At 40.3% G+C, this 19,397-nt stretch overlaps 1 protein-coding gene across 3 annotated transcripts in view; it reads right to left on the bottom strand.

Moving 5' to 3' along the window:
* LOC134608294 (tigger transposable element-derived protein 1-like) overlaps positions 1–17,525 on the bottom strand; it is a 151,367-nt gene extending 133,842 nt beyond the window's left edge. For all 3 annotated transcript variants that reach the window (XM_063451005.1, XM_063450997.1, XM_063451013.1), the window contains exon 1: positions 17,369–17,525. In XM_063451005.1, the coding sequence (XP_063307075.1) occupies positions 17,369–17,375 (7 nt within the window). In that variant the 5' untranslated portion in view covers positions 17,376–17,525. The remainder of the gene's footprint in view (positions 1–17,368) is intronic.
* Between the last annotated feature and the right edge of the window lie 1,872 nt (positions 17,526–19,397).

Consider the following 19,397-nt stretch of genomic DNA (forward strand, 5'->3'; position numbering starts at 1 on the left):
AAATTTCCATCTGCATTGTAACTGCGAATGGGTGAACTGTGGTGTGTTCTACTAAACAATTTGTAAGTGGTCTCAGGTGTTTTACCTGCTATACATCAATGGCCTGTCAAAGGCATTTTCTGCACCAGTGGACAGCAGCAATAAGCCTCTCCTCCTGTGTTTGGTTTGGTGCATTAGTTAGTGCTCAAATCAGATTGTCTCTTGCCTCTCTATGTGGGATGAAGCCCACCTGGCCCACAGCCAGAACAAAATGTTTGTCTTTCTTTTTCTTTTGCAAATAGTTTAAGTTCACAGTTTAGTAATGTGACAGCTGGAGTAATGTAATAAATCCTAGCCCTTATGAGAAATGTCCAGTCAAAAGGCCCATATAGTTTGGGAAGAGGGGTTAAGCTTAGTTCAAGGAAGATCTATGTGGAAGTCTACTATGTCTGTGGGGAGTTCTTTCTTTCTAAATTTAGTTAGGTAAAGATGTATGAAACATCTAATGTACAGTTTCACATCATACATTAGCTGAGTGTTAATTGAGTAAGTATTATGTAGTAGTCAATGTAGTATTGTTGTTGACATTATGTGCGTTGAGAGGTTATGGACTTGGTTCTGTTTGTATATTTTGCATGAGTTATATCTTTTTCTTTAACATTCTGGGCAGTAACAGTCTGCTTGTCAGCATTCATCATAGAAAAACGGTGCTTTACTTGTAAAATCAGGAGTGCTAAGTTGTGCTAATATGAGTAAGTTTCCTTCTCAGTATAGTCAATTTCCATCCAATATGGGAGAATAGAGTACAGAAAACTTGTGCATAAGTTTGGGGTCAAGGATTTGTTGGGCGAGTAATTGAAAACAAACCTCTCTAGTTACAAGTTCTTTCAAATGAAAGTCTCAAATCACATTTCTGTGCATCCCAAACGAAGAGAGATATGTATTCAGTATTGTTCTCTGAAGTATTGGAACAGGATAGATCTAGCTTCTGTCAGATGCAGAGTATACGTTTCCAGTTAAAGACCAAACGAGAGGATATAGAGATTGTGACATTATGACATGACCATGTTGATCCTTGTGAAGGGTGAGTGTGTGACATGAGAGAGTGCGTTACAAAGGTTCTGTAGTTGTGTGGTTTGGAGAGTGACCGTAGATGTTACAGCATAGACTTCAAGTTGGTTGGTTGGCGTTCTGTCTTGATAGAGCATAGCAGCTCTGTAGTAGCAGCTTTCAAGCTCTGCTTGGTGGGCAATTAGTGAATCAAAATGGTCTGGTCTACAGACTTCACGGCCATTCTCTCAAACCAAGAGATATCTCCAGATACTATGTGTGAGATGGGGAGGTTTTAAGGAGGGACAATACAGAAGCCTGTAAGTTGCTAGATGCATTGGAAACCAATTCTGTAGGTGTCATCAGGTATTGGCGTATGCAGGAGGTAAGATGGGAGTTACAGAGACCTGTGGCAATTTGGGAACTCTGAGGCCTAGTCCTTTTGTCTATTAGAGGAAAGAACACCTTTTAAGTGTACATTGTACCTATGAGTTCAGTACTTTCTCCTGATTGATGAGGCTTGCCAATAATATAAACAAGGTACCTTAACAAGACAGACTTGGCAGAAACAGCAGCTGGCTTCCAGTATTTCCCTAAATGGAACATGTCAAGCAACATTACCACTACAGCCCCCTGTAGTGGGTAGGGAGCATGAAGTGCCCCATTTTCACTGTGCATAATCTCACCCACCCTGCTCTCTGCTCACTGTATTGCATGTCTTTCCAGGTTGACCTTTTCCACAATTACCTTCTCAAATCACATCTTGGTAGTCTATCTAGGTTTTCTGGCCATCACCTTCAAATTCCTCCCACTTCCTCTTGACTCTGGTCCCTTCACAACTCCCTGGATTGTAAATCTAGATAAGTATTTTGTAAACACGGCTGTAAGTACTCAGCTCAAGGTCCTCTGTCCTTTTTGTACTAGCTTGCTTATACTGTGTTATCGGTCTTCCCAAATTGTACAGTTCTGTAGAATATATTGGTACTTTATTAACACACCAGTAATACTAATTACATATGAAACTGTAAAATCATGTGCGCCAAAGCAAACATAACCTCCAATAAAATGTTGAGCCAATATATTTCTATTGCATCATACAAATGACACAATAAACCATTTATAGAGAAAACAAAAAAAAATTAAAAAAACTAGCGGAGATCTATTTATACATAGGCCAGATAACGGTTTCATGAATCAGGATGTGTTTTAACATTGCCTAATAGTAATGTCTGATGCGTAACATTGCCTGATGCGTAAAAAAGAGAGAAAATTCCCTCTTGTGCACATGGGGATATAGACAAAAACTGATATAAATAACCCAAAAGTGTTCTGGGCTGTTTGAATAACTGTCTTTAGCAGCAGTAATTATTGCAAAACATTGCTATTCTAAGCATCATGAAAGTTGCATTGATGTGAGGTGTTTGTACGCAGTGTGTGCACTCGTGTAATTATGTACAGAAAATATTGTGGTGGTTGTATTCTAAGTCTATTTCAGTTGCAGAATTTTCTGTTAACCTTTAAGAAGACTCTGCACTCTACAGTAGAGTTGATTCTGTTTCTCAACTTTGGTCTTGTCAGTGTGAAGACATTTGGTGGACCACAAATGACAATAAACAGGAAGTAGCATTTTCTTTCATAACCATAATATATGCTGGTTTTTGTTCCCTTTTTTTTTTTGCTTTTTCGTGACGGTAGAACGTCATGAATAAAATATCTGTATCCCTCCTCCCCCCTCTTCCAAGTAAGCATTTTAAAAGGAAAAATAAAGTATATTTTTTATACTTTCTCTCTAATGCTGAGTCTTCCTCAGAGCTGCCACAGACTCTTCCTCGTGTAATGATGGTCGAATCCAATGGTCCTCATGGAGGAGTATTGGGAACTATAGGCGCATGCTGTAATCGTTGGCAATTCTGCCATAAACATCATATGCAAGAAATTTTCTATGACAGACCATGACCACACTGCATTTGGCGCATGACATGATATGCATGGGTATGAAAACCGTTAAGTAGCAGTCCAGACTCTCCTACCCAGAGGACTTGGAGGTGTGGCTTGAACACGCACTTCCAAGCCTTCAGTCTATAAATGTTACATTTTTAATTAATCATTTTTAATTAGACAAAGTTGTTGTAGAACCTACAGAGTTCTTATAACAATTGACTACATTTTGTTTAAGCAATTGTTTTAGTTTTAGCATATCATATCAACTCTGTAATCCAAAAGCTTCTCTTCAGTGCTTACCCTTCATCACTAGAAGAACTTCTTCCTTGGGAAATGCAGTTTTCGTAGACCTGAGGTAGGCAACCTTCGGCACTTTAGATATTTTAAACTATTATGTAGTTACAGCTATAATACTGGCAAATCATCAGGGAGTTATAGTTTACATCTGGAGTGCCAAAAGGTTGCCTACACCTGCCCTAGAGACAGAACCTCACTAATATTTCCATTAAGATTTAATTTGGTGATTGTCCACGCCTCACTAAGAGATAACAAAAAAAGAGGAGTTGCAGTTGTGTTTAATTGTAATATAGAGTTGGAAATTAAATATATTGAATTGGATCCAGAAGCTAGATCCATAATTATTGTTTGCATTATTGATAAAGTGACCTACACTCTTGTTAATGTCTATCTTCCGAATGTTGATCCTATGACTAAATTTGCGACCATAATGGACCGAGTCGATAAAGTATCCAAGGGACATTTAATTATAGCGGGGGATTTTAATTGCGTATGGGATCCCAAAATGGACAAGACGCATATTTCTAAAAAATTTTGTGATAAAAGAACTATTAAGCAGGCTAAAAGACTTTACAATATTTCTAAACAATATAATATCCATGATATATGGAGACTATTACATCCCACTGATAAAGATTACTCTCATCAATCATGTGTGCACGGTACGTATGCACGCATTGATTTCTGTCTCCTTGACGCAAATTCGATATCTCTGTGCAATTCAAGTGAAATCAGAGAGAGTCTATGGTCAGACCATAGCCTCATATTAATGGATCTTGGAAATAAATCCCCTATGGCCCGTACTACATGGAGACTAAACGATGCTCTTCTTAATGATGCAGACAATAAAAAGGAATTAATTCAATTATTAAATAATTTTTGGCTAGAAAATAGTTCCTCTGATACAACACCGGCAAATAATTGGTGTACACACAAAGCCGTTATGCGTGGTTACTTAATTAAATTAGCCCATAAAATGAGGGTTCTCAATGGTAAGACCCTGACCGATTTATACATTGAGTTTTATAATATATCGAAACTTAATAAACAGAAGCCATCTATAGAATTAAAAACCAAGCTAAATACTTTAAAAAAACAGATCAATTTGAAGGTTGAGCAAAAAATCAAATTAAATATTCACAAACTAAAATTAAACAATTATTATACGGGAAACAGGGCAAATAAAAACTTGACAAAAAGACTGCAAAACCAGTATGCCAAAAATAGAGTCGAACAATTGACAGATGGACAAAAGATCTATTCGACACCTTCTGCAATTGGGGAGAGATTTAATCAATCAATTTTATGAGGATCTGTACAATCTCAAACTGTCTCCTAATTTAAACGATATTCAAAATTATCTAGCCAGTACCCAGATTCCTAAAGTTACATCGCAAGACCTAATAATTTTAAATAGGCCCATTTCGGTGGATGAAGTCAAATTGCAAATAAATAGACTTCCTATTAACAAAACTCCGGGACCAGATGGCTTTACGAATATGTATTATAGACAGATGCAGCCTCTATTAAGTAATCCTTTAACAGAAATGTTCAATCAAATAGCCCTAAATAAATCTTTTCCATCTGAATTGTTGCAGGCGAATATTATTCCAATACTGAAACAAAATAAATTAAGCTCTGATCCCGGTAATTATAGACCCATAGCGTTAATCAATACTGACATGAAGCTATACGCGGCAATAATTGCCGATAGAATTAAGAAAATTATTTCGTCACTGATTCACCCTGATCAAATTGGATTTGTCCCAGGCAGGTTAGCATCCAACAATACCAGGAGAATAATCGACATTATAGATTGGGCCAACAGAAATGAGTTTCCCCTCCTGACCCTGTCATTAGATGCCGAGAAAGCATTTGACAGGGTCGGGTGGGGCTATCTTAGTGAAGCCCTTAAGGCTTTTGGACTCATGGGCTGGATACACAATGCCATTATGGCTCTCTACTCCTCTCCCTCCGCCAGAACTGTGGGTCCGAACATCACAGCAGGGTGGTTTGCACTTAAAAATGGTACGCGACAGGGATGCCCTCTTTCTCCTCTGTTGTATATTTTGTCTATTGAGCCATTGGCTATTAACATTAGGAACAATGCATTAATAAAAGGTGTACAAACCAATTCGTTGAATGCTAAAATATCTCTCTATGCGGATGACGCGTTACTTACGTTGTCTACCCCTGAGTCGTCTTTAAAATTTTTAATGTTTGAGATCGACAGATACTCTGCTATCTCAAATTTCAAGCTAAATATAAATAAATCTACGGCAATGTTTATGAACTTGAATAATGAGATAGTAAATAGTTTAGCCCTAAGCTATAAATTTATATGGACCGATTCACAAATAAACTATCTGGGATTAGTTATAACGTCTAAAGTGTCAGAAATAATGGAGCGGAATATCTCGATTCTTATGAGAAATATGAACCTCAAACTTAGAAAATGGAGAAATTTAGAAAACTCCTGGCAAGGAAAAATAAACATCATTAATTCATATATTTTGCCTAAATGGCTATATCTGTTTTCCATGATTCCGCTTGGGGTTTCCAGACCTTGGTTGGCGATGATCCAAACATACTTCAACAATTTTATCTGGAATAACAAAAAACCAAGAATTGCCCAAAAGATCTTAACCAAAAAATTGACAAATGGAGGCCTACATTTCCCTAGTATTCTTTATAGTTATCACGCTAGCATTATTAGGCATATATATTTCCTTCAGGACCCTAAACAGGTCTTGGAACCATGGTATATTATGGAGGCCGAAGTGGCCCATGTAGACAAATTACAATATTTGATGTGGACAGTTACAAGTAAAAATTTAATAAATTCGCCTATAAACAATTCAGCGATACTATCCCAAATATTAGAAGAGTGGATACTAATTAAAAAAAAATTAGGCCTAATAAATATGATACCTAAGACATGTCCCTTGGATATATTCCAACTACTTATACAAGACTTTTCGTTAAAGAATTGGGTCTGCGCGGATAGAATAAGAATTGCAGAAATTATGCAGGGAGACAATATCCTACCCTTCCAGAATATTATTGACACTCTGCATATTCCGCGCAGAGAAATTTTTACTTATCTCCGCATAAAAAACTTTATTCACAAAAACGTGATTAAATCATCTTCCATTTTTGCTAAAAAGTTAGAAGTCATATTTAATTTCCAATCTATTAATAAGATTATGTCTGCTGCAGCATCAATGTTGGAAGCTCTTAAGGAGTCTCCCCACAGCTTGATTAAGATGTGGGAACAAGAACTAGAACTGCAAATTTCTCTGGATGATTGGAATGTCTCTTTGAGCCTGGTGAATAAATATATCCACTGTTTGAACCTGTCTGAATGCCACTTTAAAGTCCTCTATAGATGGTATTATACTCCGGCAAGATTGGCGAGAATGTTCTATAATTCCGATCCAACTTGCTGGAGATGTGGTACTCACCCAGGTACTTACATACATATTTGGTGGGCCTGCCCAGCTGTCAAATATCTATGGTCTTGGGCCTTTAATATTTTTACAACTGTGACTACTAATAGAATTATGGAGAATGCCGCTTCTGCTCTTTTACATCTAAACTTGTCATTTGATTCAAAAAAAGACATTTGTTTTGCTATTCATTGTTTAGTCGCTGTTAAAATTATTATAGCGAGACAATGGAAATCATCTAAGCCGTATACCAAACGGTTATTGATTGATCAGGTCCTGTTCCAAATATCTATGGAACACGAGATGATCAACAATGAGAACTCGAAGAAAAAACAATGGTATGGTGATTGGCTGTATAAATATAAGATATTATTTTGCTCCTCCAATAGTCCTTCTTGATTATACCACTATTTGAAATTTAGCAGTTGATATATGGAAAGCGATGAATATAGATAAGTGATAATATAATACATATAAGCGAGTATTGAAACTAATTGATCATGTGCTCTAGATTTGGTGTGGGGCTTTTATTGTTTTTGTTTTTGTTCCTTTTTTGTGTTTTTATTTCTTTTTTGTGATTATAGACTATGTTTGTATGTGATATATACTGACCTATAATTGAACACAAGACAAATCTCGATGATATATAATTTAATAGAATGCTATGTGATTCTGTATTTGTCTGCTAAACAAAATATGAGACCAGTATATTGCTGTATATGTAAAGAAAAAAATTCTCTAATAAAAAAATATAAAAAAAAAAAAAAAAGATTTAATTTGGTGGAGCAAGCATATTGCTGTGCATGCGCCATAGGTTCTGCAAGATTTTCCTATGAGAAACAAGTGACTGAAAGAGTCAGGCATTTTATTTTATTTTAAAACAAAAATGGAGTCCCTTTCACACAATTTCTCTGATCTCTCCAAAAGGGACACCAAAACCATCCCTACCAATTGCAGCAATGAAATATACTTGCCAACATGGGCAAGTATGGGAAAAGGGCTGGGCACAAAGGAACAATTGTATTTTTTTCTAGCATTCAAAATACAGACAGAATGGTTACACTAAAAGAACACTCACAAAATTGACTTCACTTCCTTTTTTAATACATAGGGAGATGATGCATAAACACTGCAATAGTATAAAGACAAATACACTTATAAGGTACCCTCATTTTCTGTCACCACCTATAGTCTACAAAGACCAGGAAATCTTTCCAGACAACACTGTCCTCCAATCATTTTTAATTTTCATGTAAATACAGTACATATCCCATCAACTAAGATCGTGCAAGGATCCAATGGGATACAAATACATTTGTTGAAAAGTACTCTGAAATGAAACCTCAGCATAAATAATTCCTAGCATAAATAATACTTTCACTTTTGTTGAGTTCCAGTTTAAACTTCAAACCACAGGAGAACACATAAAACCTAAAAAGCATAGCTTAACACATTATAAGAAAGAAGTTGCTGTGAGTAGTTTCATTCATAAAATAATAGGACCAAAATCAACAGACACTAAAATACTGCTATATGTATATTATTTAAAGGGGTCCTGTCATGCCCAGTGAAGGAGCTATCACGGTTACAGGGGTTGCCACTGCGACTTGGCATGTCACTCCAAGGAGCCCAGCTGCCCTGTCAACCCGTGCTGAGGCACAAGGCCTAACTGGTGGGCTGGCATGACTTCAAGGCCAGTGCAGAGCCGCACCGGCCGGGGCTCGCAGTCGCCGGGTGACCAGCAGGAGATAGACGCACAGCACTCCTCCTCCTGTCAGTCCCTGCATGTAGCCTGGCAGAGCAGACGATTGTCTGACAGGAAGTGCTCACTGAGAGCAATGAGCACTTCCTTTCAATGCGGGTACCGCGGTCTGCACAGCCATGCTAAATAGAGGTTACTAGGATGTAGGAGGGGAGGGTGATATGGGGGCAGGGGGGAGACACATGCATGGGGCTGGCAGGGAGAGGAGAAGGAGACACGCGGAGGAGCTGGAGGGGAGAAGGAGACACATGGGAGGGTCCAGGACAATTTTTGCAACAGAGTCCGGTGCACTCCTATTTACACCTCTAGTAATGCAACAAACAAATTATGTTCATTAGACGGAGCATAAAATTCTATCTATTCATTGTGCTAACAGTTTTGGAACAGAGGAGATGCGAGTAAATCTCTAAATTTTACATTGAATGCATCATGAATCTTATAATGTATTCAATGTATATGGTAGAGATTTCAAGTAAGTTAATATTTTGACAACAGGTTCAATTTAAAACACTGTTATTTTACATTTGTTAGGATTTTGTAGAAATGTAATCGTCAAACTTTAAATCCTATGAAATTCTACCAGTCTCTACAATGGCATGTCATATTAGTTGTAGTTGCACATTACATGAGTATCTACATTTTGGTCAACCTGCTGTAGAACATGCCATTTAACATTCTATCCAAGAGTGGACTTGAACACATGGATACATTCACAACAAAACAACCACAATGTATTTTAGTCCATGAAGACAGTATAGCAGAGGTCACTTCATTCAAACTAATTACAAATCTGATCACATAATTCTCACTACAGAAACCAATGTTTAAAGGGTTAGTCCAAGCACCATGACCACTTCAGTGTGTGTATTTCCTATGAAACACTGCATCTGCAGAATTTATCCCCTCTGCTGTGTGACTACACTTCTGGCAGTGTCATTAGAGAGACCTGAGCAAGAGACTTTTTTTTAATTCTTAGTTTTAGTTGTGCAGGAGATGACAGTTATGCTTGCAGTGCCACAATATCAGTAGAAAGCACTTCAAAAACAAACAATTAGAGGGATCACTTGCACATTTTAAAAATATATAGTAAACAAGAGTACTAAAGGTAGGCTTCATAATTATGTCTAAAGCTCGTGGCTAAACAGGGTAAAGGCATACCCCGCTTTACATACACTCGCGAGTAAGGACATACCTGGGAGTGTACATAAAAGGTGCTTCTTCTATTCTCGCCCGGAGCAGTTCAGTTCAGAGAGGAGGGCGCGTGTGTGAAAGATGCCAATCGGTTCTTTTGTCTATGTGTGTTGTGTGTGCGTCTCCAACCTGTGACCTTGTAATTTGGAGCTGTGCTGAAGGTGTTGTGTCATACATTAGTGCTAGAAAATACTAAATTGCTACTGAACTTAAGGTAAAACAGAAAGGAAAAATAACTTCTTACATGCATTAGACTTTAGACTTTCCAAGGCATTGCCTGATAAGAGGAGCAGTGTCCGACATGAATTCAGATGCCATATATCAACTCAGTTCCTGATTGTTGTCATGGTTCCGTAGCCTGGGATTTCCTGATCCTCGGGACAAAGGGAACAGTGTGTTCGGGATCCCAAGACTCCGTGGTGGATCTTGCAGATGGTTCGGCAGTCTGAAGTGGCAATCCCAGTGTCTCAAGGAACGGGGGTGCTTCTTCCATTGATGCGAGTGTGTGTGAGGTTCCATTGGTCCCCATCTGTAGGTGATGCCTGCTGTTCTTATGCTGCTTGTGATAGGGCCAAAGGGGCTTTGGTTAGATCTTGGTAGAACATAAGGGATGCATCCTCAAAAGTAGGAGGTCTCTTATTTTTGAGTGCCGACATTATCTGGATTTTATCATGGACCGTTAGGCATCTGAGTATGACGTCTCGGGCTGCTGTTGGCAGCGCCTTAGTAGAGCCAGGTAGGCAATAAATCCTCTCAAACAGAAAATAGTGGATAGTAGGCGCCTGGTATAGTGTGGCAGTTCATCTGTCATGATGATTTCTGTGGGGACACCCCTAATTTTAATGTTTGTGCACCGTTGCCTTTCCTCCATGGCTGTCATCTATGCAGACAAGGCCCTTTCTTGGGACCAGACCTGCTGCACAGAGTCTTGGAGCGTGGAAAGCTGGGTTTGTGTGTCAGTTAGGTCCTGTTCTGAAGCCTGCACATGTTCTGTGATTGCTTTCATGTCTGTTTTTATGGGTGCTAGTTCTGCTGCCAGTATTTTGTGGTCTGATAGTAAGACTTTCAGGTCGTACCTGGTGGTTGGTGTCAGGTTGGTGAAGACTGTAGGCTGTGGTGATTGAGCTGCTCAAGTGTCCAGCGGGGCCTCGGGTGGATGAGTTAGATTTGCGGAGTGCTGGGTTTCTGCGGGAGCCGGTTTAGGCGGTGTGGGCCTATGTAGCATGGCCCCGATGTCCCTGCCGTCTGCCGTGGTGTGTGGTTTCTGTGAGCTGTGGCCCATAGCTGGCATGTGGGCTGATGGGACAGTCGTCGTGGGTGTAGGTTCTTCTCCCAGTCTCTTAGCCACTGCGCCACAGAACAGTACCTCCAGGCTTGGGAGTGTCAGAGTGCGGCGGGCCCTGATTTTTCGCCTCCGTTTAGGCTGGTTGGGTGCCAGAAAGAATGGCATCTATCGACTCCGTGAGTCTTGAGAAGTCCAGCTGACTACCATGGATGGTTGGATGGGCTGTCTGCAGAGAGATATTCGGCTGATTTTAGATTTTTGTTGAGGAGCTTCTAAGAATGGTGTCCGTTCAGGTTGATGGTCAAACTCCACCCCCGACACTTTTTTTTTTACAACACTGACTGAGGTAATTCATCCCCCACTGTAACATCTTAGACAAAGAAAATACTTTGGAATACCAAAGCAGGGGAGGAAACTTCCTCATTTGTCACTGTAAATTATGTGGTCCCGATGGCCTTCCTGCTAGGTCTTCGAAAAACTTCCCTGCCGCACATCAGAACCAATTAAGGCGTTTAACTATCTGCTTGAATCCAGATGATTCCATGAGACATCTAACAGCAATGACAGACAGGAAGATCTGAGTTCTCTAGCTACCATCCAGTATTCTAAATTCTAAAGAGGTTTGCTAAATGCTTGGATCAGTTAGATATAGAATTTTCACAAAACGTTTATATTTTGGGTTGGGCGGAGTGGCACACAAGCTGCATGGACACATAGAGACTGTGCTCTCGTACTGAGGGCTCAAAAGTGGTGAATAAAAGCATAATTTTTAGCTTAGTAAGTGACTTTCAATGATGTCTAGGCAAGATCACAAAGAGCAACATCGAAGTCCGCTGACCCGAAGGAGAAACATAACTTTTTACAGCTAAAACAGCTTCTAATAAGATAGATAATAGCCGAGACAAAAATCCAAGATGGCGATGGAGAAGGAGAAGGAGAAGAGCAGAGCATCTCTAGGCTGCAATCTCCCATAGACTCCGTTCCGATCACTGGAGCTGTGATTCAACAAATGCTGGATAACATGGCTGGTAAGATCCAAAACACTATGCAAGCTGCAGTATTGGATCTTAGAAAAGACCTATTGGACTTGGCACAAGAGCTGGAAGAGGGCTTGATCGCCGAAACGCATTTGCTGCTATTTACACCATCTTTTTATGCACTTTATATCCCTCGGTTACTGGCAGGTGGTGAGTGGAACCCATTGTGGACTTGTCTTTGCTTTTAACTCCCACAACCACTCCATGTTAGTACCCAGTTATTATACATCTTTTTGCATATGTTTTTAAAAGTTGTATTAATAGATATACTTTTTGGTGGAATCATCTGATGTCCTATATCTTGTTCCTTTAAAAAATAAAAATAAAACTAAGAGGACCCTGTAGCGTGTTTTACGGAGTCTGTTATGGCTCTGGGCCATGTGAGTGATAATCCTACCCCACACTTCAACAATATATGTTTTTACAGTTCACATTATGTTTGTTGTGTTTCTGTGTTTTATTTTAGGCACCTTATATTGAGTTATGATCTCAACTTTATCCAGTGTACGTTTGTATATTTATTTATTAACACTATGCCACAAGGCTCATTTCCTAACTGATATATTTATATACTTTGGTTTAGCTTCGCACCATACCTAAGCAAGACATATAACCAATGCAAGCCAAACAGAATCTTTTTTTAGAAGGCTCGGGTGATTACCTTACCAAAACCAGGTAAACCCCCAACACATTGTCAACATTTCTGCCTCATTTCACTATTAAATTCAGAGGCCAAGCTTTTTGCCAAAATACAAACAGACTGCCTCTTACCCATCCTCCCTACACTAGTGTCTGATGATCAAGTGGGGGTTTGTGGCAGGATGCTAGGGCCAAGACAATACCAGGAACATGATAGACATCCTACAAACACTACAACTGGAGGAGGGCCAAGGACTATTACTATCTCTCGATGCTGAAAAAGCATTCGACAGATTAAACTGGCGATTTTTGGAAAGTGTTGGAACTGGAAAAGTTTGATTTTACCCCACATGTTTTTTTACGGCCAACAGAGCTTTATACAGGTCACTGTCCAGTGGAGTACTGACCTCTGGATTCCTATAGCAACCTTTCATCATCACCAATGGTACTAGACAAGTGTGCCCTCTGTCACCCTCTATGCTCTACGTCTTGGCATTGGAACTCCTGGCAACAGCCAGATGTAACACAAACATACAAGGCATAAACATTGGAGATAAAGAATACAAACTAAATCTATTTGTGGATGATGTCCGCTAACACAGCCATTGATCTCCTTTCCCAACTTACAAAAAGAATTGCAAACCTATGGTGCACACTCATATTATAAACTAAACCTCAGGTAAACTCAGGCTCTGGCAGTGGGAATGGACAATAAAACCTTGGGGAGACTTAAAATAGCTTTTAAATTCAACTAGCAACAGGACTATCTTACATTCTTAGGCATTAGACTGACAATATCCAGACAGGCGCTTCTCAAATCGAATTACCTAAAACTCCAGAACGATTAGAGAATACCATGTCCAATTGAACAGGTAAATACTGGTCATGGCTGGGAAAAAGTGCAGTGATTAAAATTATGATTTTGCCCAAAATCCTCTACTTATTCCGCATCTTTCAAATCGTTTCACTGTTTCTCAAACAAATGCAATCCACTCTGATCATATTCTATTGGAACTACAATAAACCTAGAGTGCCCTGGAGATTACTATTGCATTCAGAATGGTGAACTAGGTTTACCCAATTTAAGGGAGTATTACAGAGCTACCCAACTGGCCAACAAAATTACCTGTCAATCGCATACATACACACCACAGTGGGTAGGACTGGAATCAGGAAAGTTGGGGGAAAAGACCCTAACTTCCAGTGGCACTCTGCCAGACAAAGGCCGTGCACGACTGGACTGTGGTCACCAGCGACTCCAATCACCGCTATTCATGCATACAACCATACATTTGCCTACAATGTATGGACATAGAATAAAGTGACACATATCCACCAAGTGCTACACGAAAATGCTTTATATACCTTCCGGCAACTCCAACAAACAAATCGCCTTCCAAACACAGCCTACTTCTCCTACCTTCAACTCTAGCACACTCTGAAAACAAACTCAAGCCAACCCTTCCCCACAGCCAATGCCTCTCACCTGACCAACTATGAGAATATGTGCTTAAACACGCTAAAAGACACAAAAAAAACTTTTATCTCTATGCTAAGCAACGGTCCTAACTGAACCCAAAACCTTCCTGTGGAAATTTCAAGAGGAATGGCACAAAGACTTAGGAGGAGAACTCGCACCTGAAATGTTTTTATTTTTTGCAATGGCGATAGTTCCTCTTAATTTTTATCGGATGTCAATCATTTTCCTTCTATGATACAATTCACTCCTGGTATGTGCGGGTTTACAAAACAGGATGTAAGCATTCCATGACAATCACATTGGAAGGAGCACGAAGTATCAAAACCACTAAATCCGCTGTAGTGGTTATGGTGCCAGGAGTACTCAGCGCTCTCCCAGGGAAATTAATCAAACTGTTTTTAAACATTCTGTTTTAGTGGTTATGGGAGACTTCCCCATTTCAAGGTCATTCCCCATTTTTGAGCCCACATCCTCGGTTTAGTCCACACTCACCATTTCACTGATGCCAATATTCTCACTAAATGTTATCCACTAAAGAGAAAAAAAATTGCTGGGAATTCAAAGTGAATTTCAAATTAGCCACACGGAAAACAGAATTGACTTGGTGAATTTTCTAATTCAACTATTTTGGCCTACATTTTCAAATTCACTTTGAATTCCTGGCGATTCACACTTAAGTGAATAACTCTGCTAGTCTTTCAATGCCATTTGAATACACTCTACTTGATATTGAAAACGTAGAACAACAGCGTTTGCAATGTTTAACCCAGAACTGAGTGGCAACACCCACAGCCTACTAGCACCATTACCACTAAAAGTGGGAGGATTGTAGGCTGCTGCCTTAGAGCACAATACTACATCACCCAAAGAGGATGAATAGATTATGGAGATAGACGGTCACTTTTTTATAGTAGCAAAACATTCCTTGTTGGATTTATAGTCATATATTTGGGATATTCAGTTTATGATCCTGCCCTGGTTTTACAGAGCAGCACACCCAGAAGATAAACTCTTTTCCTTTGAAACAGAGAAAAAATAATTCAACCCAGGTTCGGTTAACGTTTAACAAACAAAGTATTTCTTAACCCATGTGAAATTACATACACATGTGTAGAATATGCACCCAGTAAACCCACCTTAAAATTGAGTGGGTAAAAAACACATGACCTATCGTGATATATCACGACTCCACTGTGTTGACAGCAGTCTATTTCTAAGAGACTTTATTGGCATACTCCCAGTGGAAGCAGACAGTGTTGCTTACAGGAATTGTTTTGTTATGTGTTCCCTTGTGTAGTGTGTGTACAGTGACATTTTAAGGAAGGTAATTGCCATGGGGATGGTTATGGGCATGTGGATAAAGGAGGCCTGTGGTACCACTGGAACGGCTACAGACATGTAAAGAGACTGGACTGAATGCGGAGGGAGATAGGCAGTGAAATGTTGAGTGGAAAAGGGGTGCAAATATAACCTTGCAGAGACACACCATATAAATACACCCCTGCATTCACATACATATTGTCTTGCCGCACAAATACAGTAATGCTTTGATTATTTAGTCCATAACTGTATTAAGTCAATTTAAAAAATCTTATTATTCTTAATATTTAATTATGCAGCACATTTTTCATCTATAGGTAATATAACCAATATAGGAAACCTCTGCATCAAGCAAAGATGATAAATATAAAATAGCTTAGCACATGCATAACAAGACACCAATTGTACATGCTGATGGGTTTTGTTATGCTTTATTTATATTGTGAAATTTTGGTTGAATATACCCCCTTCTGTTGTAATTAACTTTATACGGTTTTTGTATAGTCACTTCAAAGTTATCAGTATATAACCAATTTTCAGAAATGGAACGTAACGTCCCTGCGTGGAGAGTCCATTTAACACAAACTTAAACAATACTCAGAGGGTTAACCACTGCCCTGCATCTATCCGTGTCTGTTCAGGAGAGATAGAAAGAGAGAGAGTGTGTATCTGTGAGTGTGTCTGACAGATTGTATCTGTGAGTGTGTGTGAGTGTGTCTGACACAGTGTGTGTGTGTGTGTGTGTGAGTGTGTCTGACACAGTGTGTGTGTGTGTGAGTGTGTCTGACACAGTGTGTGTGTGTGTGTGTGAGTGTGTCTGACACAGTGTGTGTGTGTGAGTGTGTCTGACACAGTGTGTGTGTGTGTGAGTGTGTCTGACACAGTGTGTGTGTGTGTGTGAGTGTGTCTGACACAGTGTGTGTGTGTGAGTGTGTCTGACACAGTGTGTGTGTGAGTGTGTCTGACACAGTGTATGTGTGAGTGTGTGTGAGTGTGTGTGACACAGTGTATGTGTGAGTGTGTGTGTGAGTGTGTGTGACACAGTGTATGTGTGAGTGTGTGTGTGAGTGTGTCTGACACAGTGTATGTGTGAGTGTGTGTGTGAGTGTGTCTGACACAGTGTGTGTGTGAGTGTGTCTGACACAGTGTGTGTGTGAGTGTGTCTGACACAGTGTGTGTGTGAGTGTGTCTGACACAGTGTGTGTGTGAGTGTGTCTGACACAGTGTGTGTGTGAGTGTGTTTGACACAGTGTATGTGTGAGTGTGTCTGACACAGTGTATGTGTGAGTGTGTCTGACACAGTGTGTGTGTGAGTGTGTCTGACACAGTGTGTGTGTGTGTGTGTGTCTGACACAGTGTGTGTGTGTGTGTGTGTCTGACACAGTGTGTGTGTGTGTGTGTCTGACACAGTGTATGTGTGAGTGTGTCTGACACAGTGTGTGTGTGAGTGTGTCTGACACAGTGTATGTGTGAGTGTGTCTGACACAGTGTATGTGTGAGTGTCTGACACAGTGTGTGTGTGTGTGTCTGACACAGTGTATGTGTGAGTGTGTCTGACACAGTGTGTGTGTGAGTGTGTCTGACACAGTGTGTGTGTGAGTGTGTCTGACACAGTGTATGTGTGAGTGTGTCTGACACAGTGTATGTGTGAGTGTGTCTGACACAGTGTATTTGTGAGTGTGAGTGTGTGTGTCTGATAGTGTCTCAATGTTTTAAAGAATACTAGTATCTCTCGTTATGTGATAGAACCCACCACTTTATTTTGGTTTTCCCTGACCTTATGAGCAAGCACTCAGAATTTCCATTCCTACAGTCCTCCCTGGGTTGCTCCATGCTCCTATAAAGGAGAGGCTCCGTTTCCGATTGCAGTAAAGGCTCATTCCTTGCACTGCATTCTGGATCCCACACACCCTACCCAGGCCAGCTCACCCCACTCACCTCTCATGTGGCAGGGCAGCAGGCGCGCTCCGGGTGAATTCCGAGATATTGTATGGAAAGTACACCCTCAACTAGAAGATCCTGGCAAAACACTAAGCAAACCCGAGCACGTGACCTCGGCAAAAGCAGGAAGACCAGCCTCCCTCGGTGACTGACATCCTGCGCTGGTTTCCATAGCAACAGAACGCAGTTTATCTTTTTTTGTTTTACACATCGATTGCTAGTTACACCCCTGCACTGACTGATAGCTAAATAGCAGTATAAAGCAGAACGCCATGCTACCATTACAGAGCTGTATCATGTATAATGAGGTTTCAGTAGCAGTTACAATTGGGAGTGACATGAGAGGTGACTTGCATTTCTAATGGCAATAGTGCATACCTCCCATCCTGATCCTGGGCATTTAAGGGGCACCAGGTCAGCTCATTGCAGTGGACTGGGTGCAATATCCCTGCCCCCCTTAGTCCTGCAATAATAATCATTGCAATTTTTAAGAAACTGCAATAATTACCTTGCAGGACTAAGTTTGACTCTAGTGGCTGTCTATCAGACTGCATTGGCCACAAGGTGAGATGCAGCGAGGGAACCACAGGTTAGTGGGATAGTGACATATACTTCGATTTTGCCAAGCCATTTGATACAGTTCCACACAATAGGTTAGTAGAAATTCTATATGAAAAGTCTTGTTCTCGAGTAGAACATTAGCTTAACATTAGTTGGTTTCTGCCCATTCTGATTGGAGAGACAAGTCAGTCCCAGCACTAATGAGCCTGGCGAGCTCAATCCAAAGAAATATTGAGGAAGAGCAGGAAAAGAAAGCCCAGAGGGTAATGCAAGTCAGTGCCCCTGGGAAACCTCAATTGAAGCAGTTCAGAGGAACAAACAGAGGGGAACCCAGAAAAGTTAAATGCTATAACAGTGACAAACTGGGTCACTTTGAGTTATTTATTACACGTGAGTTTACAGAGGTTCTATTTCAACTCTCAAAAGTAAAGACAAATAAGTCAATGGGACCTGATGGAATGCACCCAAAGCTATTAAAATAGCTTAGTGGTGGACTAGCAAAACCATTAACAGATTTATTTAACCAATCATTGATAACAGGAGTAGTCCCAGAAGATTGGAAGTTGGCGAATGTTGTGCCCATTTACAAGAAAGGTAATAGGGAGGAGTCGGGCAACTATAGGCCAGTAAGCCTTACTTCAGTAGTGGGGAAAGTGATGGAAACCATGTTAAAGGATAGGATTGTTGAACATCTAAAAACACATGGATTTCAAGATCAGAGACAACATGGGTTTACTTCAGGGAGATCATGCCAAACTAATCTTATTGATTTTTTTGATTGGGTAACTAAAATTATAGATCAGGGTGGTGCAGTAGACATTGCTTACCTAGATTTCAGTAAGGCTTTTGTCACTGTTGCACATAGAAGGCTTATCAATAAACTGCAATATTTAAGTTTGGATTCCAATATTATTGAATGGGCAGTGGCAGTGGCTGAGTTACAGGCAACAGAGGGTTGTAGTCAATGGAAAGGGATTTAGGGGTGATTATTTCTGATGACTTAAAGGTAGGCAGACAATGTAACAGAGCAGCAGGAAATGCTAGCAGAATGCTTGGTTGTATAGGGAGAGGTATTAGCAGTAGAAAGAGGGAAGTGTTCGTGCCATTGTACAGAACACTGGTGAGACCTCACTTGGAGTATTGTACGCAGTACTGGAGACCGAATGGTTCTTATCTGCCGTCACATTCTATGTTTCTATGTTTCTATTTTGCAAGGGACTGCACAGCCCCAAAGTGGGGGAGACTACCAGTCATCTCTGAGAGCAGAGGAGGTAATGCCTTTGTTCGCCTGACCCTCTCTGACATGACATACCATTCTGTGGAGTGGTTGTGGACACTGGAGCAGCCTGCAGTGTTCTCAAAATATCAGAAGAAAATTTGATGCTAACTAACAGGTAAAAGCTATCATGCTGAAGGAGACTGTAAAGCAAGCATGTCAAACGTTAGGCCCGCAGGCCACATGCGG

This window comes from Pelobates fuscus, chromosome 1 (assembly GCF_036172605.1).
Source record: "Pelobates fuscus isolate aPelFus1 chromosome 1, aPelFus1.pri, whole genome shotgun sequence".
Lineage (NCBI taxonomy): Eukaryota > Metazoa > Chordata > Amphibia > Anura > Pelobatidae > Pelobates > Pelobates fuscus.